The sequence below is a fragment of the Myotis yumanensis genome, unplaced genomic scaffold (genome assembly GCF_028538775.1).
Source record: "Myotis yumanensis isolate MYYU_CA2020_CCGP unplaced genomic scaffold, mMyoYum1.0.hap1 SCAF_6, whole genome shotgun sequence".
Classification (NCBI taxonomy): Eukaryota; Metazoa; Chordata; class Mammalia; order Chiroptera; family Vespertilionidae; genus Myotis; species Myotis yumanensis.
In genome coordinates, this window is record NW_027223757.1 from 12364839 (window position 1) to 12391136 (window position 26298).

General features: G+C 38.5%; 2 protein-coding genes across 10 annotated transcripts in view; one reads left to right on the plus strand and one right to left on the minus strand.

Moving 5' to 3' along the window:
- Positions 1-26298, minus strand: part of MCM9 (minichromosome maintenance 9 homologous recombination repair factor) — a 62488-nt gene that overhangs the window by 20671 nt on the left and 15519 nt on the right. For 5 of the 9 annotated variants that reach the window (XM_070417558.1, XM_070417556.1, XM_070417557.1 and 2 more), the window contains one exon: positions 24466-24585. In XM_070417558.1, coding sequence (XP_070273659.1) covers positions 24466-24585 — 120 coding nt within the window. Of the gene's footprint in view, positions 1-8818; positions 10117-18888; positions 19390-24382; positions 24586-26298 lie in introns of those variants that run through there. The other 4 variants (XR_011471804.1, XM_070417560.1, XM_070417561.1 and 1 more) reach the window with 4 other exon arrangements.
- On the plus strand, positions 8911-25492 carry ASF1A (anti-silencing function 1A histone chaperone). The gene is made up of 4 exons (XM_070417564.1): positions 8911-9310; positions 14980-15095; positions 19000-19176; positions 20743-25492. The coding sequence occupies exons 1-4, from the start codon at positions 9202-9204 to the stop codon at positions 20953-20955; spliced, it is 615 nt and encodes a 204-aa protein (XP_070273665.1). The 5' UTR covers positions 8911-9201; the 3' UTR covers positions 20956-25492.

Here is a 26298-nt window from a genome sequence, read left to right on the forward strand (position 1 = left end):
ATGAAATTGTCAAAATATATAAACTGTCAAAGTTTATCTTAAAAAAAGATAACTTGCATCATCTTATATCTACTTTGAAAATTGACTATGTAGTTAAACATCTTGCAACACACAAATCTACAGGTTGTGATGACGTCATAATGAAGTCTACCAAACATTTACGGAAGAAATAATATGAATTCTATACAAAATTTTTAGAACTGTAGAAAAACAAGAAACACGTCCCAACTCAGGTAATGACGTCGGCATTATCATGATATCCAAAACAGATAAAGATATAATAAAATAAAACTACAGACCAGTATCCCTCATTAACATAGATTCAAAAATCCTCAAAAAAAAGCAAATTAAAAAATACATAAAATGATAATAGATCATAACTAAGTTGGGTTTATTTTGGGAATGCAACACTAATTTTCAAAGATTAATAAATGCAATTCACCACATCAACTGAGGAAGAAAAAGCAAACGACCACCTCAATAGATACAGAAATAACACTTGACAAAACTCAATGATCATTCATAATAATAAAAAAAAAAATTCTCAGATAACTAGGACTAGACGAAACTCCTTCAATTTGATAAAGGGTATTTAAAAAATCCTTCAGCTAACACTTAATGATAAAAGATTGAATGCTTTGAGTCCCATACCCCTTCTACCCTCAAGATCAAAACAAGGCAAGGAGATTTGCTCTCAACACTTTTTCTTGAAAAGGAAGACCTAAATTTTAAAAAATATATTTACAGACAATATGATTATGTAGAAAATTCCAAAAATTACAATAAAGCTGCTAGAACTAATAAATGAGTATAGCAAGGTTGCTGTTTGAAAGTCAATATACAAAAATTAATCATATGTCTATATATTAGAAAAAATTAGAAATTACAATTTAAAAATAAGAGATTATGATACCATCCAAAAATATGAAATACCTAGATATAGATCTTTAAAATGATGTGTAAGACCTGTATGCAAAAACTACAAAACATTTTTAAAGAAAATTAAAGATGACCTAATCAAATAAAGATATCCCATATTTATTGAATGAATTAAAAATCTCAATATTTTAAGATGTTTCCCCAAAGTGCTCTCTGTCCCCAAAATGCTTGATAGATTCAATACAACTGCAAACAAAATCCTAGCAAGATTTTTCTTTTTCTAGAAATTAACAAGGTGATTGTAAAATTTATATGGAGAAGCAAAGAAAACAGAAGAGTCAGCCAAAAAATAAGGTAGGAAGTCTCACATGACCCATTTCCAGATTTACTACAAAGCTAGAGCAATCCAGAGTGGTAATGGAGAAAGAATATAAACAGATAGAACAATGGAATAGAATAGAGCCCCAAAAATAGTCCCACACATATATGGTCAAGTGTATAAAAGTAAAAGCAATTTAATAGAGAAAGGATACTCCATCCCACAAATAATTATACAAAAAGAAAAAAAATCAATCTTGATCCATACCTAATTTTGTAATACAAAAATTAAGTCATAAGAATTAAAGACCTAAAAAAAAAAAAAAAAATTAAAGACCTAAATGAAAAATGTAAAACTTACGGAAGAAAACATCTGGTTTCTGGTCCAGCATTTAAGGAGCTTAGAAGTTACTACTCCATCTTAACACCAAGTAAACTCTAAACAAACTGAGAAATCAATAATTCTGAGATCCATCAGAAAAATGAGGTCACAGGTCAAACCCCTGCTCCCCAAATTGGAAAGACATAAAGACAGAGAATCACAACTTACTAGAGCAGAAACCTCCATGGGAACCTGTACTGGGATAGGAAAATCTGACCATAATTCTCAAATTGCAGGAGGCTCAGTGTGGACAGTTCTGAGAATTAAAAACTCCAGAGGAACACATTCATGGGAGGAAGAGAGTTCCCACACTTTTGTGACTTTTAGTTCCAGGAGCTCTTACAGGTTCTCACATTAAATATTGACAATATTTCTCTGATATTATAAGCAAAGAGATGGAAAGTCTAAAAAATAGTAAGAAAGACGTTCCAGAGATCAAAAACACTACAAAAGAAATGAAGAATGCCTTTGATAGACTCACTAGACTGGACATGGCTGAGGAAAAAAATATCTGAGAGTAAGGATAGTCAATAGAAACTTTTAAAACTGAAAGCAAAGAGAAAAAGATGGAAATAACAGAACAGAATATCCAGAAACTATGAAAACAACTACAAAAGATATAACATACATGTAATTTATGTAATGGCAATACCAGAAGAAGTAAGAGAAGGAACAGAGCAATATTTGAAGCCAATAATATTCCCTATATTAATGTCAGACACCAAACCACAAATCTAGAAAACTCAGAAAACACAGAGCAGGAAAAACATTAAAATGAAAGATGAAGAAAAAACCTTGAGAGAAGCCAGAGGGTAAAACACTTACCTATAGAGGAGCAAATATGAGAATAATATCTAACTTCCCCTCAGAATATTTTAATACAGTCTTCAACATACATTAATGCAATAGCATTCATAAGTGATGATATAATCACACTAGGGTCTGCACTGGTTAGATAACATCTAGCAAATTATGATCTACGGGCAAAATCTGGCGCAGACACCTGTTTCTGTAAAAACAGTTGTTGTTTAACACAGTCATGCTTATTATATATATATTGTCTATGGCAGTTTCATATTACAATCAGAGTTTAGTAGTTGTGACAAACATTGAATGGCCCTCAAAATCTAAAATATTTGTATCTGGCCCTTTATAGGAGATTGCTGACTCCTATTCTAGGACTTAATGTCTACTTTGAGACATTAAATTTTAAAAGAAATAATAATTTTTTAAAAGGATAAACGGATTATAAAGGACATCTTAATAATGCCTTAAATTTAAGGAATATAGCATGGGATATAATTAGCCTTACAGAAAGACTTAGATAAGTGAAAATAATGTTTATATATTTAGAGAACTATCCTATGGAAGAAGCATTAAACAAATTTGGTGCAACTTCAAAAGAAATAACCTAGAACAATATGTAGAGTTTTACATGCTGGATACATTGAGATGTTTAAAAATGAGTGGGCTACCTTACAAAGTAGTGAACTTTTCCTCAAAGTAACTATTTAAGCAAAAACGAAATGTCCATTTGTCAGAGGTAATGTAAAGAGGTGTTCATGTGATGAACAGATAGCTGGACAAAAGAAAAATTAGAAAACACTGAGATGAAAGAACATGAAGATACAACATACCACAACTATGGGATGCATATAAAGCAGTGCTTAGAGAGTAACATACTCATCATTAAAAAAAGACATTACAAAAATACTAAAACCCAATATCTCTTATGATTACAGATACAAATATCCTCAACAAAATGCTAGCAAATCAAATTCAGCAATACATAAAAAGGATTACACATCATGACCAAGTAGTGCAACACCTGAAAATCAACAAATGTAATATCCTTATATTTACAGAATAAGGCACAAAAAGCATATGATCACCTCAACAGAAGCAGGAAAAGCATTTGACAAAAATTCAACAAATTAGGACCCTGATAAAGGGCAGCTACACAAAAACCAGCTAATATCATTCTTAACGGTATAAGACTGACTGTTTTCACGTTAAGATTAGAAACAAGACAGAGATGTTCATTCTCACTACTTCTATTCAATATTGTACTGAAGGTACTGGAGGTTCTAGGAAGGGCAATTAGGCATGAAATGTAATAATAGGCATTAGGAAGGGGAAAAAGAAGTAAAATTATCTCTATTTGCAAATGTCATGATCTTGCATATAGAATAATTTTAAGGAATTTACTAAAAAATTACTACAACTAATAAACAAGTTCAGCAAGGTTGAAGGATAAAAAAAGCAATCTTTAAAAATCAATCATATGTCTATATACATGCAATGAAGAATACAAAAATATATTAAGAAAATACTAATTCCCTTTTCAACAGCATCAAAAACACACAAAACAACCACTTAGGAATAAATTTAAAAAAAGATGTACAAAATCTTACTTATACCCTGAAACTACAAAACATTGTTGAAAGAAATGAAAGATTACTAAAATAAATGAAAACACATCCCATGTTCACTGACAGGAATTTTAACATTGTTAAAATGGCAATATTCCCCAAAGGGATCTACAGATTCAATGTAGATCTCAGTTGGCTTCTTTGCAGACATTGACAAAGTGATCATAAAATTTATACAGCAATTCAAGGAATCCCAAATAGATGTAATATTGGGGGGGGGAGGAGGGCAAGGGGTTTGGAGGTCTCAAATTTCCTGACTACAGAGTGACAATAATCAATACAGTGTAGTAATGACATAAGATATAGATCAACAAAAAAAATTAATTTTGCAGAAATGAACCCACACATTTATGGTTAACTCATGTTTGATAAGGGTTCCAAGCCAATTCATTGAGGAAAGAATAATTTTTTAAGATGCTGCTGGGAAATTGAACATCCACATATAAAAATAGGAATTTGGACCCCTACTTGATACCATATACAAAAAATAATTCAAAGTAGATCAAACTTAAATGTAAGGTGCTAAAGGTATAAAATGGTTAGAAGAAAACACAAATATAAATCTTCATGGCCCTTGATTAGGCAATGTTTTTGAGAAATGACACCAAAAGCACAAGCAAAAAAAGACAAAATAAATTGGACTTCATCAAATTAAAAGCTATGAGCTGCAAAGGACACCCCCCAAGAAAATGAAAAGATAATCCACAGAAGGGGAGAAAATTTTCCCAAACCTGATCAATATGTCTCTGATGAAAGACTTGTATTTAGAATCAAGAACTCTTACAGCTCAATAATAATAAAAAAAAAAATTACCCAATTTTTTAAAAGGCAAGGATCCAAATAGACATTTCTCCACAGAAGATATACAAATGGTCAATAAGCAAATGAAAAACAGTCAAACATTTTTAGCCCTCAGGGAAATGTAAATCAAAACCACAATGAGACACTACTTCACACATCACCAAAGTCTATAATCAAAAAAACTAGTAAGGGTTGGGAGGGAGGTGAAGATATTGGAATGCTCATACATTGCTGGTGGGAATATAAGTGCAGCCACTTTGGAAAACAGCCTGGTAGTTCCTCATAAGGAGTTGCCATATGGATCCAGCAATTCCACTCTCAAGACCCAGAAAAATGAAAACATATGCGCCTCCAACAGAGATCTGAACACAAAAATTCATGGTAGCATAGCTGTTATTAAAAAAAAAAGTCACTATGTAGTTATAATAGAGGTACTTGGAGGTAGATTCTTTTATGCTGGATTCAAGACTTTAGCAGGCACAAAACTACCAACCTAAATCCACCAATTAATTACCTATCAGCTCATTTGTGAAACCTTTCTCCTTCCTATCTTTTCTAGTTTTGACCTTTTTTAGACAATCCTGTATATAAGGCATCCAATCTCACAAAGCTTACTTGCCTAACTTCCGTCAAGCATATCTCCATTTAATGCCATTTGTCTCTATAGTAACCAACTAAAAAAGCTGCTGTGTTTAGCAGTGGCTTTGTGCAAGCAGTAGTCTAGCCAAGAGCTGTTTTAAAGATTTGAATCCTCTCTCTACTTATGACCACATTTCTCCTGGTTATCTGATGAATGGGAGAGGTAGACAGTTAGAGAGAAAAGAATGGAATGTAAAACATGAGAAGATGTATTATAAGTGGAGAGTGAGGTCAGGAGGAAAACAAGTTTAGAAGGAGCTTCATATAAGAGGACTAAGAACACAGGGTAAAAAACTAGATACATGAAACAGAAAATAATTACTAAGCATTTCCATTAATATTCTTCTGGTCAGAAAGATATTAACATCAACAAATTGTCAACAGCAAACATAATTATGGTGCTTCAGAAAGAACAATAATCTCATTGATAGATATCCAAAGGGTGTTGAACAGTATAGTCCAGCTATGGATAAGGGCTCAGACACAGCTTATATCTTCAACAAAATTGTAACCTAATGGTGGGTAGTGATCAACACAAAACAGTGAAACTGTTATTAAAGAGGGGGAGCAAAAAATGGGGGAGGAGGACACACTTTATGTAATAAATATGGAAACCATAAAGTATGAGGATGCATTCCAGGATTCATTCCACCCTCTCCCCCTTTCCCCCGGTCACCCCTTCTGCAACAGGAGGCTTATCATCTGCAGTGCCTCATTAGGAGATTCCCACAGCTTTGTCTTGGCTTGGGCCTCCTCTCACTCCCAGTATATACCTGGGCCAACTTCATTCATGGAGCTTTGTTCCTCAAGAGTTCATTAATCAAGTCATTACTACAGTGTCTGCCAGCCTGTGGAAACTGATATCATTTCTGCCAGTCGGTGGAAATTGATATCATTTCTTCCAGGAAATGATATCAATTGCTTTTTCTACACATAAAGTCCACTTTAAGTATTATCTGACACAGTGAACAAAAAGTAGAGAAGCACTCGGTCAGCAATTAAAGGAACAGGTTTCTGAGCACCACTGTCCTCCTTTGTTATGTGGTGATGATAACACCCTCCCCTCCTACCATTCCAGGATGTTTTGAGGATCAAAATGTTATCTATACATACATACCATATCACCACAGTATGACTCATACTTAATGCACACAAACAACTGGGCTTGAGGAAACCATTTCTTTGGTAGGTCCTATTTGATTATTTAATCCATTGACAATAAAATGGGACCCCCCACTCTAAGTAGTTTTCCTAAATGTGGGAAGTCCTGGTATCAGCTGTCCAATATTAACTTTCAAAAGACCATCAGGCCCCAGGTTGTGGGCTCGATCCCCAGTTGGGGGCGGGGGGAGAGGGGGCTGCACGAGGCAGCCAATCGATGATTCTCTCTCATCACTGATGTTTCTCTCTCTCCCTCTTCTTTCCTCTCTGAAATCATTAAAAACATTTAAAAAAGACCATCAGATGAAAAAGTTTCATCAAAAGCAACCTACTTAAGTATGAACAATGCCCAAAGAATGACAACTCAAAATTCTGGGCACTATACTAAGAGGAAATTATTCCAGCATAGATGATACTTAAGAATTAGTTTTTTTCGCTTTCGGCTGGAACCGCCATCTTCCAGTAATTCGCCAAAATGACTAACACAAAGGGAAAGAGGAGAGGCACCCGCTATATGTTCTCTAGGCCTTTTAGAAAACATGGAGTTGTTCCTTTGGCCACATACATGCGAATCTACAAGAAAGGTGATATTGTGGACATCAAGGGAATGGGCACTGTTCAAAAAGGAATGCCCACAAATGTTACCATGGCAACACCGGAAGAGTCTACAGTGTCACCCAGCATGCAGTGGGCATTATTGTGGACGAGCAAGGTAAGGGCAAGATTCTTGCCAAGAGAATGAAAGTACGTATTGAGCATATTAAGCTAAGAGCCGAGTAGCTTCCTGAAACGTGTGAAGGAAAATGATCAGAAAAAGAAGGAAGCCAAAGAGAAAGGCACGTGGGTTCAACTGAAGCCTTAGCCTGCTCCACCCAGAGAAGCACACTTTGTGAGAACCAATGGAAAGGAGCCTGAGCTGCTAGAACCCATTCCCTATGAATTCACGGCGTAAGTGGGAAAAAAATAAAAAAGACTTCTCTGTTGATAAAAATGTTTCTCTTAATTGAGTGGAAGTGTGGTGTCCCTTTCCCCCGAAGAATTATTAAAGAAAACTTTGTGAAACCCTCCCCCCTGAAAAGGAATTAATTTTCTCTCTGAATTTAATTAGCCAAGTTCAGTGGTTTCATTCACAACTCTTAAGGAAAAATAATAGTTTATAAAAAGCAAGCAATAACCTAAACCTTTATACCACTTTTATTTAGTAAACATAAACAGTTCAACAACCTCATAAATGTGTTAAAAGCTCTCCCTTTTCTGACAATGGTAGTTAAGCAGCGTAAATGAATCCACATTGAATGTCCATGAATCAAGCAAAGGCTCCTTGGAACTCGTGTGTGGTGCCACACATTTTTATTTAATGACAGTTTAGGCCATACATTTTTTGAAAAATCACACTTGATATCCCTTTGTGTTCTCTACTGGCCTTTCCCTTATATTTGTTGCCCTCTGGTATCCTTACTTCCATGTTCTCTCCATTTACGTTCCTGTTATGCCCTCAAACGGTAGAAACATGGGGTATAACTGACCACATCTCTAGTAATCTTTTTCTTATTCTAGGACTTTCCAGATTGGAAGGAGAGGAAGACCAAGGTGCAGCCCAAATAGTATCTATTCAGATTTTCCAAGCCAAGTGTGTGTGCAAATGTCTCCTCGCCCTACATTTTGTATCTACTTAACTAACAGCCCTGTCGTGCCCAAACGCAGAGATTGGCTAAGAACTAGATTTCCAAAATGGCTTTGCTCCTTTTGAGCTGGCATCGGTCTATAAAATATGATTTATTTCCACTGCAACCAATCCTTCACTCTACCGCAAATATTATCCAATACAGAGGCAGCTAAACCTAATCTAGTGTATACAACCGAGTCATATCTGCTAAATTAAGCAGACCCCGCATAGCCGTTGGACAAATGAAAAAAGGAAAAAAAAACCCACACCACTAAGCAGACCCGAGGGGCGGGCGTGGCCCAGAATCGCGCCCTCCCACCGCAGAGGCAGCCGCGAGCACACCTCCCCGCCTCGGCCACGCCTCCCACCGCCTCTGCGGTGGCCACGCCCCTTCCGACCCGAGACCCGCCCCGCCGCGGCCACGCCCGACGTGAGGCGCGGGAGCCGCCGGGCCGGGGGCGGGGCCTACGCTGCCCCGCCCCCCTCCGGCGGCAGCGGCGGCGGCCTCCGCGCGGGCCTCCCAGCCTGCATTCCACTCACTTTGTTCTCCGCCTTTGTCCTAATCCGCACCAGCAGGTGGAGCCGCAGTTAAAGTTTCCGAGTCCATTCCGGGAGCGGGAGCCCCTCTTGCTCGCCGCGGAGGCCTCGCTGGAGGAGGAGGGTCAGAGCTCGGGTGCAGCCAATCGCGACCAACGCTGCTAGTTATCAGAGCAGAATGGGCTGTAGTTTAGTGAAATAGGAAAGCTGCACAACACCGTGGAGTGCTCCCGTGTAAATAAAAAGGCGAAAAAGTTTCTCAAGTCGCCGCTGCACGACGTCGGGCCGGCGCCGGGCGGGGGTCTGCGCTCTCCGGGGACGGCCGTGCGCTGGGCTGGACTGTGCCGCACAAGCCCCGTCCCCATTGTTTGTGCTTCTTTCAAAATATGGCAAAGGTTCAGGTGAACAATGTAGTGGTGCTGGACAACCCGTCTCCCTTCTACAACCCCTTCCAGTTCGAGATCACCTTCGAGTGCATCGAGGACCTGTCTGAAGGTGAGTGGGCGCCCGCCCGCCGGGCTGTCAGTTGCGGCTGCAGACGTTGAAAGTTTCCCGGGCCCGGCCTCGCGAGGGCGGCGGCGCTCGGCGCCGGGCGGGCTGCGGGCTCGGCTCTGGAGGGAAACTTGAAGTTGATGGACGACGGCCGCCGGGGCGCGGGAGGCGTTCGCTGTGGCCGGGCGCCTGCCGCCGCTCAACTTGCTCGGAACTTGTTGGGGCGGAGGTAGCCATGTTGTCAGCTTTGTCTGGCGGGCGGCAACTCGCGAGACCCGCACTCGCGCCCGCGGCGCCGGCCGGGGGTCCCGCCGGGCTGGCCCCGCGTCGCGAAAGGCCTTGGCGGTCCCCGCGGCCCCGACGGGAAGGCCGGGAAGGGAGAGGCGCGTCTGTGGTCGCGCCGGCGAGTTCGCAGCGGAGCCATCTTACCCCGAGGAGAGGATCGGGCCACCGACCCGGCGTCACGACGCCTCCTCTCCGTGGGTGACGAACGCGGCGCCCGCCGGCCCACCTTCCTGCCCCGCGGAAGGGCGAGTCCCTGCTTAGAGCTAACGCTGAGTTGCCTGCTCTCCCGGGTGGCCATGGCCGGCCGCGGTGGGGAGGAGAGCGAGGCTGTCCTCGCGCTGATTTCTCGCTGCCTCGACCAACCAGCGGGGGAGGCGGGCGCAGGCTCCGCGCTCCCGGCCGCGGGCGCTCCGGCCCGCACTCGCCGCCGGCGCCGGGATGCTCGGATGCGCGGCGCCCGGGACGCTGGCGCACGGGCTCCCCCGACCAACGGAACTCCGTTCCTAGCGACCGAAGTCTTCTCTCTCGGGAAGAAAGACATTGCTAAGCTATAGAGTCACATTTCACCCAAGAGCAGAAATAAGAAAAATACTTAAATAACTGCCAGGACTGAATCACTACTGGCTTCTAAGTAATCTGAAAGGTTTAATTCAAAAACGTGTTGAAATCTAATGAAAATAACTCGATATCCAAACACCCTGAACATAAAACACGAAAGTGGGCTAGGAAGTAAAAGGTAAAGTCATAATGGCAATGCACAAATTTTGACAATTTTTTCTAAGTAATAAAGTAATAAAAAAGATAAGTATTCTTAATATGTGCAGTGATAAATATTTAGAAAGCTGAAACTTGCCAAGGTTTTATCGTTGGGAATTTATTAAGATACTCCAGCGCTTTATTTTCAAAATTTGAGGGGAAAAAGTTTAACTTCATCAATGGTAATTTAAAAATTTAAATAGGGGGACACACATCTTTGAACTTAACAAATCTATTTAACAAAGTGCATTTAATATTATTGTACTAATCAAAGCATATAAAGCACTTTCAACTCAAATTAGTTTTTAATCTATAAAATATATTTTAGGGTGTTAATTTTTTAAATCATAAAAATACGCACTCATTGTAATAAACTTTCAAATCATCATTCAAAGTAACAGTCTGCTGTACTCAGTGCCTTCCCCATTTCATTCCTATAAGTAACCATAGTTAACACTTTAATCTGTGCTCTCCCATACGGTTTAAATACATTTATAAAGCATATATGCACATGTATAACATGTAGTGCACATTTTGAAACTTGTACAATTTCTAAATAGGCCATTGATAATAAAATTAAAGGAGAATTTTCTTACTATTTTGAAACCATTTGAGTACTTTACCATAGTAATACTATAAACATTTCAGCTACCAGCCCCATTTTTTTTTAATACTCAAGTCTAATTTTTCCCATCTTATTGCCATTGCCAATTGCATATAAAAATGGGTGAATGTAATGAAACCATTGATTGGTCCATTCCAACTTATACTATAGTGTTTTAGGCATTAGAAGTTCTTCAGATTACAGGTATTTCTCAAGTGATAACTTTCATTTTAGGAGACAATTCTGAACAAGGAAGTTAGACGACTAAAGATGTTACAGGGCCTTGACATTGGATGGTTGAAGCCTGCCATTCATGGAGGCAGAACTGTGTTCCATTTTTTACTGGAATCTACTCAGTTAAATCACTTCAGAATTTTTACAATACTAATGTTAACAATACACCTTCCATTTGTATACTTCACTTCCCATGATACCTAGACTCGGCATTTATTTAGTATTTTTTTTTAAGAGTTTAAGCTGAGTCATACCAAAACTGCAAAGGAATCTTTCAAAAAGGTGCCATGCTTCTGTACTCCACCTAGAGGTTGTGTGAATTAAGGACCGAGTTTACTTGGCAAAGGCTTCTTATAGCTTCCATACTTTTATACTATTGAAATTCTTTATTTAAAAAGTTTTTCTTTTCACTTTATAATTCCGTCTCAAGTCCCAAGCCAGAAATGGGCCACCATTTTTGATACTTTAACTTGTCAATAGCCCCCTCATTGTTTTACGTTCCTTTAAAAGCTTTGTTTCAGAAAAAGCCTTGAGCAGTAATTGTATTTATTATTTTTTTAAATTTATTTTTACAATATGTTTTTCTTGATTTCAGAGAGAGGAAGGGAGAGAAAGAGAGAGATAGAAACATCAATGATGAGAGAGAATCTTTGGCTGCCTCCTGCACGCCCCCTACTGGGGATGGAGCCCACAACCCCGGCATGTGCCCTGACGGGGAATGGAACTGGGACCTTCTGGATCATGGGTTGCTCAACCACTGAGCGACACCTGCAGTGCAGAGGGGTATTTGCTTTTAAAATAATTTAGTTGTTTCTAATAATGGCTACATGTTAGTTGAATACTTACAATGTACCAGAGTAAAGCATAGTGCTTCATACTTTCAAATTTTCCAAAGACTACATACTTTCCACTAGACAACAAGTCTTGCCAAGTAGTGCAATTAGTTGAAAATTCCCTTGGTGAATCCCTCACTCCCAACACAAATAGATACTTGCAGTCTGGGATTACCATAATTAAGTGAAACAATCAGTTAACTTTTAAAATAAATGAGTAAACGCCTTCAACTAATAACCTGTGCAAAGCATCTGCGCCTTTCCCTGCTTCCAATACAGGAAGAGGGGAATAAAATCTAAGTTCTAAGAATTCTAAGAATAAAACAATTGATGCTAATTTAGAAATGAGTACTGAGCATTTCAAACTCAGTGGTTACAGCAAGCATCCCATAAACAAAAATCAGGGCATTGGTGTTACCCTGAGTTATAGCCTAGATTATCTCCCCATGGCTAAAAAGGGAAGAATTTATCTTCCTAGTTAAATTTTTGGAAAGAGCCAAGGCTTTGGAGTTGCAGAGACATAACTTTGATTCTAATTCTTTGATTTACTAACTCTATGAGTCTAGGTAGATTACTTGGCCTCTCAGAGCCTCAACTTCCTTGTTTGCATAATAGGTATAATTAAATCCATATGATAAAGCTATTGAAGTGTAAACAACAGGTGTGAGGTGGCCAGCATGTAATAGGTATTTTATAAAAAGTTTATAAATCATGATTGTGTTCCTGTCAGACCACAAATGCCAACTTATACCAATTAGGAGGCCAAGGGCTCTATATTTTGAGGTACAAATACATATGAAATGAACAAAATATGCAAATTGACACTTGACAATTCCTAGTCATATCCTCACTTGGCTAGTTTAATAGGTTCACACCCTTAAAACAGTCCTGCCGCTTGGCTTTTGGGTTACTCACCTCCTTGGCCACTAGTTTTGTAACCTACTTTATTGAGTCTTCCTCATCTCCATGACATTTTTGGACAGTCCCAAGGCTCACTCCCTAGGAATCCTACCTATTTACAATTCTCAAACTTTTACCAGATCTATTCATTATCTCCACTTAGATATCTAGTAGACACCTCAAACTGAACAAGTCTAAAATTAATGCCTGATTGGTTCCCTCACCTATCTCCTATGCATGCACTCGTACAGCGCAGGCGCACAGTGAGTCTTGCTGCCTCTATCTTTAAGATTTATCAAGAATGCGACTGCTTCTCACCCCCATGGTAGCCACTGCTCTAATCAAAACCCTACAATGGCTTCCCTAGCCTCTTACTGTAAAAGCAGTCTTCTTAATGGTCTTCTAAACTTTGCACAATCTCGCCACGCCCTTCACCCCCCAATGTCATGGTAATTTTACTCCTTGCTCATTCTGGTCCTGCCTTAGCAGTCTTGCTTTTTCTTGCCAAGCATGCTGCTACTCTATGCCTTTGTATTTGTTGTTTCTTCTGAGTAGATATTCATATTGTTTGTTTCCTCACTTAATCTTATTAACAAATAGATGATCTGTTGAGGTGTCAGATGCAGGACCCTGCATCTGAAAATGTGCTAGAAGCTAGAAGGAAATAAAATGGTCTAGCCTGGGACACAGCCATGAATGACATATTAGGTCCTCAGAAAATGACTACGGACTTCATAAAAGAAAGTATAAGCTTAAAGGAGCATTTAGTTCAATAAATTGTAGTTTATAAATACTGTATGAATAAGTAGTACCTATACTATATCTGGTATCTATTTAGGGAATGAAAATACCTACACAGTTACACAAAAATGGCAACTCATGGTGACACTAACTAGATTCTCTACAAGTAACCCAGCAACACCCTCCTCTGGGAGGGCTGGTGTAGTCTTAGCGCAGTGAATCCAACAGGCAGTCCACACTGCTAACCCCCTGAGAGGCCCAGGAGGTCTCAGATGGGTTTCTCTCTCCTCCCCTGACCCTAAAGAGGAGGCCCCTTCACAAAAACAGTCTTTTTACTCATCTCTGGGTTCTCACAGAGCACATTGAATGGTGTTCAATAAAATCTGAGTGATTGAATTTCACAGAACACCATAGTTGCACTTCGGTGTGTCTTGTTCTTCCTTGTGCCTTTCCCCACCACCTATACCAGGGGTGGGCAAACTTTTTGACTCGAGGGCCACAATGGGTTCTTAAACTGGACCAGAGGGCCGGAACAAAAGCATGGATGGAGTGTTTGTGTGAACTAATATAAATTCAAAGTAAACATCATTACATAAAAGGGTACGGTCTTTTTTTTTTTTTTTTTTTTAGTTTTACTCATTTCAAACGGGCCAGATCCGGCCCGAGGGCCGTAGTTTGCCCACGGCTGATCTATACTCTTGTATCAAGTGGCAAGAGGATCCTTGGTTTCTCCTTCCCAATTTAAAGAACGTATGACAGGAAGAGGTGCATTGAAGAAGACACCTGACTCTGGTTCTGTGACAGTTAGGAGCTGAAGCCCCTTCTGAGCCACAGGGAAGTTGGTCAATGATTTTCCATTTTGGATCTGTGCAACATAGTGGGGGGCAGTCCTTCCAAAGCGTGGTTAGTAAGTTAAAATACAACATGAATGGAGGAGGGGGGTGATTCCATAGCCAAATACATTTGGGAAATGCCGGACTAATGTCACTGGGTTTTACTGAAGAATGTCTCAGAACGCGTCCTCTGCCGCTGTGCTTTATGAATCCTCAAGACAAGGCTGAAGCATTTCCAAAGTTTTGAGCCATACTGTTTGTGAGGAGACCTGCCCAGGTACTAGTGTTTCACAAAAGAGCATTTTGAGAAATTGGTACAAAATGTAAGAATTTCTTAAGGAGCCGTTTAGTGCCTTCCTGGATTTTCTGCTATGAAAAGCCAATTTCAGCAGCCAGTAAATGGCTAAGTGGACATTAAAAGGGTTTTTGATGTCATATTGTAATATAATCACTGAATATGAAATAATGTTTTGGTTTTAACCCTAGACCTGGAATGGAAAATTATCTATGTGGGCTCTGCAGAAAGTGAAGAATACGATCAAGTTTTAGACTCTGTTTTAGTGGGCCCTGTTCCTGCGGGAAGGCATATGTTTGTATTTCAGGTAAGATCATTCTTGGTAAATATGTATGTAAAATATGTTTCTTAACAGACTACATCAGATGGTTCTCATCCCTTTCCTTGTGGGTTAAATCACTCTGCTTCTGCTGCATTCGCTTTTTATCTACTTCTCTCACCTTTTAGAAAGTCTCTGTGTTATGCAGGAACACCGCCTCTTGATTTTGTTTGCTGAGAGATGTTAATGTGATATATACTTCAGGGATTGCACAGCATGCAGTAACTTTATACGTGGTGGTTAATTTTGGGCTTTTCTGTGAATAGTCTCTTAGTATCAGACTTTCAGGGGGGTGCTGCCCAGGAGCCCCAAACAGAGATTAAAGATGCACACTACTGATTGGTGTAGTCAGTCATGTGCAGCTTTATGGTTTCAGCCACTAGGACTGATGATAATATAAAAAAAGCAACAACTTGATATCACCATAATCAGTAATGAAGCTAGGTTAAAAGGTATGTTAGTAGAAAGAGAGATGTGTGATCTTGGGTCATTGGAATTGAAGTCCAGTTTACTAAAGTATCTAATCTACACATTTTATAAAGGGTTACTGTTATAAAGCTACTACTCTGTTTACTGACTGTGAGGGGAAATTCTAATATAAATATGTTCTCAGATATTACTGACAGTATTGAGATCTGTGCCAAGATTGCAGCATTTTCTTCTGTATTCAAAAGTTCTTTTAATCCATGCTAAATTGTATAAAACTATTCAGTCACTTTACAATTATCCATGCTTATTAGATACTTATAATAGTTGAAAGAGTAACTAGCCACACGTTTTTACAAAACTATTAAATTTATTGCAAATATTTCTACAACAGGGTCCCATCAGTTAAGTAGAACCCACAGAAGAGACTTCATCCAGAGAAAAAATGAACTCTTTCTATTGCTGACTCCTGTTTTCTCACTTCATAGATGAGACCAATTTAAATGAATACTGCTGCTCAGATAATCCCATGAGATATGGGCCAAAACTAACTCAAACCTATGGCATCTTTAGAGCTGCTATCTTTCCCTCCCCTCTCCTAAATAGGGAATTCCAATTCTTGGTCTAGCCTGCATGCTTTTTATTAAAAAGCAGCAAATAATTTACTGTACCTAAACAAGTGGCTTAAAAGCTCAAATATATTAAAGTGCTGTTAACTCAGATTGTGTGAGTGCATAACCTTGGTGAAAGACATGGGTACCAGAGAATGAGTGTGTAGGGGAAGCACTGTAGTTATAGATCTCGTTCAAATCCCACTTCAGTGCTTATTATGCACACTAGTAGCCCTGCGCACGAATCCGTGCGCCAGTAGCTCTCTGCCGCCCTCCAGTTGCTCTCTGCCCACTGCCCCGTCCTCCCCCCTCATAGCTTGCTGCCCTGCCCCTTCCTGTAGCTCTCTGCCGCCCACTTGTAGCTCGCTGCCCCACCCTCCTGCTGATCCGTGATCCAGTCGGTCATTATGCTTCACGGACTAATAACCATTTGCATATTACATCTTTATTATATAGGATATGACTTCAGACAGGCTCCCTAACCTCCGTTAGTCACCTATAAAATGTGGCAAATATCCCACATCATAAGAATGTTTTGAGGATTAAACGAGGAATGAAGCAGTCAAGTACAATCACTGACAAATAGTGCCCTATTTCTATGTTTAGAACTAAAATTTCACTCTTTTAGCTTCTTGAAATTGTTATATAAAGAAGTAGTATTTGCTCTGACCCACAAACCTGGAGAACCTGTCCTTTACTGATAATTCATGATGTAGTAAAGAAACATAGTTTGAGATGCAGTGAGTGATATATGCACCTTTTTATGCCACTATAAAAACTTCTAAAGCAATCCCTTGTTTTTTAAACAAATCCCTAAAAATATGTCCTGTGTATTTGTTGTTAAGAACATTCCTAAGCTTTTGGCTTAGAGTGCTGGAGAAAAAAATTATTCAAAAATATTTGCTTCTAGTGGTTTTCCACTGGTTTTACCTTGGTAACAGTGCACATTGACAAAAAGCAACAGAGGAAGCATATGTGATTTAGATCATATGTTCAGCCCATAAGTTTTACAAAATGTACCATTATCAGCAGAAAGGGACTAAAATACAGTTTTTGTTTTGTGCTTCAAATAAACTGCCATAGTATTCTCCTGATCTGTCCTATTTTGCCTCTCACTTCTCCATCCTTTGACTTCTCCATCCTAAGTGATCCGAGAGGTTTACAGGTTTTTCTACTTAAATTTGCCCAAGCTGAATCCTTTGGCAAACAAATTTTGAACACAAATATGCCTAGAACCAATTTGCTGAAGGGATGTGAAGCACTATGCGGGAAAGTCCCCATCGCTCTTCTAAACTACCTCTCTATTTCTTATCTCTACCCACTTCCAGGTACATGGGAAACTCTTTGGGGACCCCGCAAATAATATAACACCTCCATGGAGGGATGCTCAGGATTTCTAAGATAAACAGCATATTTTCAGGACAGACTCTCTCTGTCCCCATTCTGGTGTCTCCAAAGAGATCATAAACCACTTCAGAGCAGGAAATGAGTTATGAACGAATTTCAAAATACTAAGTACACAGTGTGTGCTCAGAGCTGTGCCAGACATGAGATTATATATAAAGACGAGGCCTGATGCACGAAATTTGTGCAAGAGTAGGCCTACTTTCCCCTGGCTGCCGGCACCGGCTTCCCTCCAGGACCCGGGCTTCCTCCCGGCCGCCACCAGGCACCTGGGACCCAGGCTTCCCTTGCAGCCCTGGCTTTATCCGGAAGGATGTCCAGAAGGATGTCTGGTCTAATTAGCATATTATGCTTTTATTATTATAGATGAACTGGATGGGACTCCTGCCCAAGATAAAACTTAGAATGACAGGCAAGATTGAAGGGTAAACATATTTGGGTTGTTAGACATTGCTAGTAGAGGATTTATGTCAAGTAATATGAGTGCATAAAAAAGATTGCTATTAATTCTAACTTTTGAGCTAAGAAGAATACATTTGATGCAAACTTTAAATGATGAATTTTTCAGGCTATGAGGCAAGAACATTTCAGGCCAAAGGGACAGTGTATGCAAGGCAGAGGCATGAAAGATCACTCTATTTTAAAGAACCTGTGTAATTCCAGAACAAGAGTGAGAGGTGTGGAGTTAAAGCAGTGGTTCTCAACCTTCTGGCCCTTTAAATAGTTCCTCATGTTGTGACCCAACCGTAAGATTATTTTTGTTGCTACTTCATAATTGTAATGTTGCTACTGTTATGAATCGTAATGTAAATATCTCATATGCAGGATGGTCTTAGGCGACCCCGTGAAAGGGTCGTTCGACCGCCAAAGGGGTCGAGACCCACAGGTTGAGAACTGCTGAGTTAAAGGGAGTGTGAATGGAGATGTGGGTTGGAGACAAATTGTGAAGGGCCTTACAGGTGAAGTTAACTGAGATTTTTATCTTAGAAATGGGGGTAATCATCTGAAGTGTTAAAACCTGGTGAAGGAATAGGACTAGAACTGAGCTTAGGTAACTAATGCTGGCAACAGTGCAAATGATAGGCTAATTTAGGTCTGAAAATTCTGACTGGAAAAGGTTGCAATAAATAAAATTATTGATTGTGTATTATATTTTATGAAAGGTTTTATAATTGAATATTGCATAAACCTCATAAACGACAACATGCTGTAGCCAGATTTGTTTTACTCTGAAGTAGTGATGCTTTCAAGCACCCAGGGTACTTGGGTATTACTGTGGAGAAACATGTGAATTGTATTTCCTGGCTATACGTCAATCTCAAAAATGAGCATTTGTCTTCCCCAATATGATGCCCTCAACTGATGGTGTTCAAAGTAACCAAAATTCTAGTCTTCCTTGTAGTTAACAGCCTTTTGTGATATGTGTTTCTTTTCTTTTAAAATTATTCTAGGCTGATGCACCTAATCCAGGACTCATTCCAGATGCAGATGCCGTAGGTGTAACAGTTGTGCTAATTACATGCACCTATCGAGGTCAAGAATTTATTAGAGTTGGCTATTATGTAAATAATGAATATACCGAGATAGAATTAAGGGAAAATCCACCAGTAAAACCAGACTTTTCTAAGGTAATGTTCTGACTGTTCCTTTTTACAGTTTTTTATGCAATTGCCATTTCACAGTGTACCATGAAAATGGTAAATTTGAGGTCCTTGTGCCAAGTAGGAAAACTAATCATGGTTCCATTACCATGGATGACCTCAGACTCTCTCTCCAGATGAGTCATAAGTACTGTTGGTCAGGCACCTTGAGTCTCTGGTTTCAGAAATTGAAAATGCCTCCTGTGAAAAACAGACCTTTGTTTATGACTTTCTGTATGGCATTTCCCATACATCATAATTCTATTCATTTTAATCCTTAGGAGATTCAAATTCATGTTTGTTGTACTGATTATACAATACTAGTTTTGTCTGTAACTCTTCTCAAAATTGCAGGAGGAAGTTTTATGTTTATTTTTCATATCAACACTGTTCTCAGAACATCTATATGCCTTGTTTTATCTGCTACTCTTACAAGTTTAAACTAAAGGTATTAAATATTTTTAGTGATAGAAAACAGCTTAGCTTCTGAGTGAAAAGTTGAAATTAATGATTCAATATTCTCAAAAATAATTAGTACTTTATGATTCCATTGGGAACTGTAACAGTTTAGTGACTAGTGATTTTTAAGATTGAATATAACACTACCATGTAAGAAAATTTACATAAGTAGAAAGTAATAAGGCTAGAATGTTTTTTTATCCTGGTGTAGGACCTTCCATTGATCCAATTTATTAGTTACCTGTATGGCACAGCACCTTGTATATAAAAAAATGAAGAAATTAGAATGTTGGGGTTTTTTTTTAATCCTCACCCAAGGATATGTTCATTGACTTTAGAGAGAGGATGGGAGGGAGGGAGAGAAAGAAACCTTGGTGTGAGAGAGAAACATCAATTAGCTGCCTCCCATACACACCCCAACCAGGGACTGAACCTGCAACCTAGGTTTGTGCCCTGACTAGGAATCGAACCTACAACCTTTCAGTGTATGGAACAGTGCACCAACCAACTGAGCCACACCAGCCAGGGCTAGAACACTGTTTTTAAGAATGAGCCATAACAATTAAAAGGTAGGAAGCCACTAATAACAAGAGGTTATATTTGAGGGAATTTTTCATTCTCTTTGAAATATTACTGAAGAGACACCATATCTCTCTAGAAAGCATCCTCTGAAACATTCACCTTTTAAAAACAAAAGTACTGCCGAAACCGGTTTGGCTCAGTGGATAGAGCGTTGGCCTTCGGACTGAAAGGTCCCAGGTTCGATTCCGGTCAAGGGCATGTACCTTGGTTGCGGGCACATTCCCAGTGGGTGATGTGCAGGAGGCAGCTAATCGATGTTTCTCTCTCATCGATGTTTCTAACTCTCTATCTCTCTCCCTTCCTCCCTGTAAAAAATCAATAAAACATAAAAAAAAAAAAAAAGTATTGAGGACTGGGTATTTTCTTGGATAGTATAAGTATGAATTCTTAATGTATATGAACTTAGCCCTTGTGGAGTATTAACATAAAGAACCATTCTATCAAGCTCCTGTTTGTATATGGTGATCTAACTTTCTTCATGTTTACGATTTATATATTTTCTTCTTCCTATAGCTTCAAAGGAACATTTTGGCATCTAATCCCAGAGTCACAAGATTCCACATTAACTGGGAAGATAACACAGAAAAACTGGAAGATGCAGAGAGCAGTAATCCAAATCTACAGTCACTTCTTTCAACAGATGCATTACCTTCAGCATCAAAGGGATGGTCCACGTCAGAAAACTCACTAAATGTTATGTTAGAATCCCACATGGACTGCATGTGACCACCTCCCATCTCTTTAGTACAAATTAAGCTATTAAAACACAGAACTATTTCCCTGAAATTCTGTAAGTCATACCCACTAAGACACAATGTGAAGAATTTGTTTAAAAACCATCCTGTAGAAAGTTTATAAGAAAACCAGTATTTGAGCAAATTGTGGAATATAAATACAACTATTTTTAAGTAATTTTTCTCTAATGTGTTATTTTATTTGTTCTGAAACTAATCTGATTAAATCATATATATTATTTTCTTTATATGTAATTAAAGCACTTATAAAGAAATATGAATTACTGGACCAGGTTGTAAAGATGTCTTAGCCTCTTGGACAATAATCTTTGGACCACTATTTTACTGACCTTCAAAAGAACAAAGTTCACTTCAACTAAAGTGTTTCTTCCTGTAATAACATAGTTTGGTTTAATTTAAGGAGTAAATTTCCATTATTTTTTGGCATATCCTTAAAGAAGGGATTTGAAATCAATTATATGCTACCAAGAACTTTAGAATATGAATTTCCAGGCCATCTTGAAGCCTTCTATGGCTACTATTGTAGTTCATGTAATGTTAGATAGCATTCATTTTGTTTTCTAAGATAATAACAAGTGTGGTTAATTCTTTATAAAGTCCTCTGGCTATGGTTTTTGTTTTTATGAGAGTTTAGGACATCAGAACACTTAATGAATCATACACATCATTACCCAGTGCAATCAACATGTCAAGAGCAAATACAAACTCCCTCAGTTTAAAAACAGGAGAATATAATGACTTAGATCTGTTCATTAGATTTATAATAATACTATAAACTTAACTCTTTAAAACTGTTTCATAGATCATCTGTTGTTAGCATTTATATAAAAACTGGATTTGGGGCAGTATATTTAGCTTTACCCTAACAGGTAAGTTATTATTTTGGAAATGTATATATCTTCACACATGTAGTACTCTTTCCATTATCCCCAACACTCATGCAGAATAAGACTGACATATTCTTGATAGCTTTTCCAGATAAGTTTTTTTAAAAGCAGTCTTGGAAAGGAATTCATAAACTAAATGAGCCAAAAGGCTCTTTTTCTTTGTTAAGAGCTAGGTCCTTCCTCAAAAAGTTTCTTATGCTCCATTAACTTAAGTGTAGAATATTCTCGTTGCTCTTGCTGCTAAGCAAGACATCAGCCATATGATGCAGAGTTATGCAGTGCCTTCATATCGGAAACTTTTATACTATACTACACTTTAAAGCTTTTATTTTGAGGAAGAGAAAAGGGCATTTGTCTGAATATGGAATCTAAGTTGTACATATTTCCTGTCATTCTAAAAGTGAATTTGTGAAGCAAAATTTTGCTAAACGTTAAAGTTTGAAATTTAATATACCAGATTATTAAAATACTATCCACTAGTTCATAGACTATAAAAATAAAATATATCCTACTGTCAAAACTATAAAGAAAAATTTTATTTTTGTCTAATTGCAATGAAAATAAAAAGTTAAAAGTATTAAAATAAAAGTAGTATTTTCCAACAAAGAGCTCAGTGATTAATATAACGGGCAAGATATGTGCTTATTAGAAATAAATCATATATAAGCCAGATTGCCAATTATATTTCACTGCTAAGGTGTGTTTTAGTTTTTTTAAAATTGATTTTTAGAGAGAGAGGGAGAGAGAAACATAGATCAGCTGCCTCCTGCATGCCCCCTACTGGGCTTTGAGCCTGCAATGCGGGCATGTGCCCTGACCAGGAATCCAACAAGCAACCTTTCGGTGCACAGGATGATGCCCAACCGAGCCACACTGCTGAGTTTTTATTTTGATAAATTATAATACTGGTTTGTATTGACAACTGAGTGTTAGGTTTTTTTATTGTAAATGGACAGCCAATTTTCACAGAAGTTTGTGACTTTAAAACTATTATTAAAAATTATGGTTCTATGCCCTAGCCCAGGGGTGGGCAAACTTTTTGACTCGAGGGCCACAATGGGTTCTTAAACTGGACCGGAGGGCTGGAACAAAAGCATGGATGGAGTGTTTGTGTGAACTAATATAAATTCAAAGTAAACATTATTACATAAAAGGGTACGGTCTTTTTTTTTTTTAGTTTTATTCATTTCAAATGGGCCGGATCCGGCCTGCGGGCCGTAGTTTGCCCACGGCTGCCCTAGCCAGTTTGGCTTAATGGATAGTGTCAGCCTGTGGCCTGAAGGGTCCCAGGTTCGATTCATGTCAAGGGCACATGCCTGGGTTGCGGGCTTGATCCCACTGTGGGCCTGCAGGAGGCACCCGATCAATGATTCTCTCTCTCCCTCTCCCTTCCTCTCTGAAATCAATAAAAATATATTTTTAAAAAAAATATGGTTCTATAAGATAATTTTAAATATTAAAATTAAAGTAGGAAAATTTAGAATTCAAACATTAGGAACTGAGAAACTAGTTTTTCCCCCCCCATTTAGCCTCATTTACAGACACTATATGAATTATGACTAGAAGGTTTAGAACTATTTTTCCCCTTTTTGATCATAGTAAATAGCTGTGTCCTGGGAAGATAAATAAAAACAAACAATATGCCACAGAAGAGACCGAAGGGGAGGTTGGAGGGAATGAGGGTATCATCTGAGCTGAGAAAACATTCAGAAATCGGAGGAGCATGCTTTGTTCAGCTCCTTAGAATGGAGCTCTCATTATGTAGGACCATTAATGGAGATTTGCTGCTTTATGATAACTTTAAAATATACACTTCTCATAAGAAATCTGAGCACAGGGTTAGGCTCCCCTGACAAGTAATAAATAACATTTATAAAATGTGTAAAATCAAAGGCCCATTATAGAAGAACAGGAGAAATATTTCCCCAGTCAAAATGGAGTAAAAATACAAAATGGCATCAAACATGTCTTTTAAAATATATTTTTCCTAAAGTCACTTTGTAATCAAATCTTGATATCCTATCTGCAAAGGCTTTTAAATGCATTGTTGAAGAATCATTAGAATGTGTGAATAAAGCTGCACAATGCAATGATGAAAAGACACTTTTCACATATTAAGACATTTTCTGCCTAAGAATTTTCCACAGGAGCTTCCATTGCCCGTGAGATCTATGAGCATAAAAATGCCTTAAGCGCAACATGATCTATCTATGTAAACTGAAAATTTTACCCTCCTATTTAATTATTTCAGTGTTCTGCTCACTGGGTCCTCAAACAATGCCAGGTAAAACATACTTTTTCATGCATAAGTATGTATGAAGATAATCACTAGATTATGAGAAAAGTGAATAGCATCATTCAAAACTAAGATGCAAAAAGATATATAGAATAAATTTTTGGAAAATAAGTGATGGTGGAGCCTTTAAAATATTTTCTTAAGAGCTACAAAAGAAATGCTACATATTTCCTTCCATTTTTGGCAGTAACTCAGAAATTAGCTTGAAATTTATCATATTGTAGGCACTTTTAATAAGAAAGAAAACCATTGTATTAGTTTCTGTAGTGACATTAAATGAAATTGTCATGTAAAATACCTGCACTAGTAGATCCAATTCCTGTGGTTAGCACAGATCTTGGTGTAATCTTTGCTGCATATTTGAGGAATTGAGATTTCCCTGTGCCAGGATCCCCAACCAATAAAAGATGAGATTCACCTAGAAAAAAGTAAATGTCAAGTTTTAAATTTCTATGAACAAGTATAATTAAAAAGAAAATGGTCTACTTGGATTGTCAACACAATGTATAATTTATACTAGAGGCCTGGTGCACGAATTCATGCATGGGTGGGGTCCAGACAGCCAGCTGGCCGGCCCCAATGGGGGCCCATTGGTCCAGGCTGGCCGGGGGGAGGGGCCGAGGGTAGTTGGCCGGCCGGCCCTGCCCCCGATCCGGGTGTTGGGGGCAGATCAGGGGTGGGGCCAGCCAGGGGGGCGGGCCCAATTGGAGCCTGGATCAAGCTGGTTGGCAGCTGCAGTGTGTGTCATAGCCACTGGTCGTTTTGGTCGTTCCGCCGTTCCAGTTGCTGGGCTTTTATATATATAGATAATGCTTTTGCTGTATACTTGGTCATTTGAGGAAAGATTTAACTAAAATATCTTTAGCAAAGTTAACTGTCATCATAAATAACAACCTTTAAATGATTTCTGAAGGTGACATTTAAAATAAAAATTTTCTTAATAGACTTTGTGTTATTTCTAGATGTCCAGGCCTATGTTTACTGTTTGTTTGTTTTTTTAATTTGGCTTATAAAGTTTCTGATTTTATTTATCATATTTTTATTTGAGCACTTTGAAAAAGTGGAACTTTTACCTTGGCCAGTTTATCTCAGTGGTTAGAGCTTTTAACCAAAGGGTCACAGGTTTGATTCCTGTTTCCTGGTCAAGGGCACTTATCTAGGTTGAAGGTTTGTTTCCGCCCCAGTCAGGGCATGTGCAGGAGGCAAGCAATCGATGTGTCTATCTCACATCAATGTTTCTCTCTCCCTCCTCCTCCTTCCCTTCCCCTCTGTCTGAAAATCAATGGGAAAAATATCCTTGGGTGAGAATTTTAAAAAATAAAAAATAAATACAGAATGCTGGGGGGCGGGGGGAGTGGGAGCGGCTGGGGAGAGGTCAATGGGGGAAAAAGGAGACATGTAATACTTTAAACAATAAAGAATTTAAATAAAATAAATAAATACTGAAAATGTGGGACTTTATAAGTGCTTTATAAATATATCATTTATGATTCCAACAGTTAAGTGAAAATCTTTTCATTTAAAAAAAATTTTAATTTAATGAAATATCTATCTTAAAGTACTCTTCTTTTTCAAATGTAACACAAATGAACATGAATATCCTGTGGTTGTATTATATCACTGATCAAACAAATTTCTTCAGTAATATTTAAGTATTTTCTAAATCTATTAATAGGAAACTCCTATTTAGGCACAACATTTAGCAGAGTGCCTTGCAAACAGTGGGTGATCAAAACATACCATACACATAAACCTTATGACATTTACTGTTCTATACTGCAGTACATGGTTTTAGAGTACCGACTAACCGCCTGATTGACATTAATGTATTTGGAGTCTTTTGATCTAGTCTTTGGTTATTATGACTCTCATATGCCCTATACAAACACCATAATAAACCTACTTTATGCCAGATTCAGGTCAGTTAAGTGTGTTAGCAGCAAAAGAGCTTTCTGCCACTTGGACATAATTACATACATAGAGTAATCTTTGCCTGAATGTGTGACCTACAGCAGCACCAAATGGCAGATGGCACATTTGCAACCCACCGGCAGAAGGGGAATCAGCAGGCAGATGACTGAGAGCAGCAGTCTGAGAGAAACACACTGACAGTCACAGATGGAGGGACGCT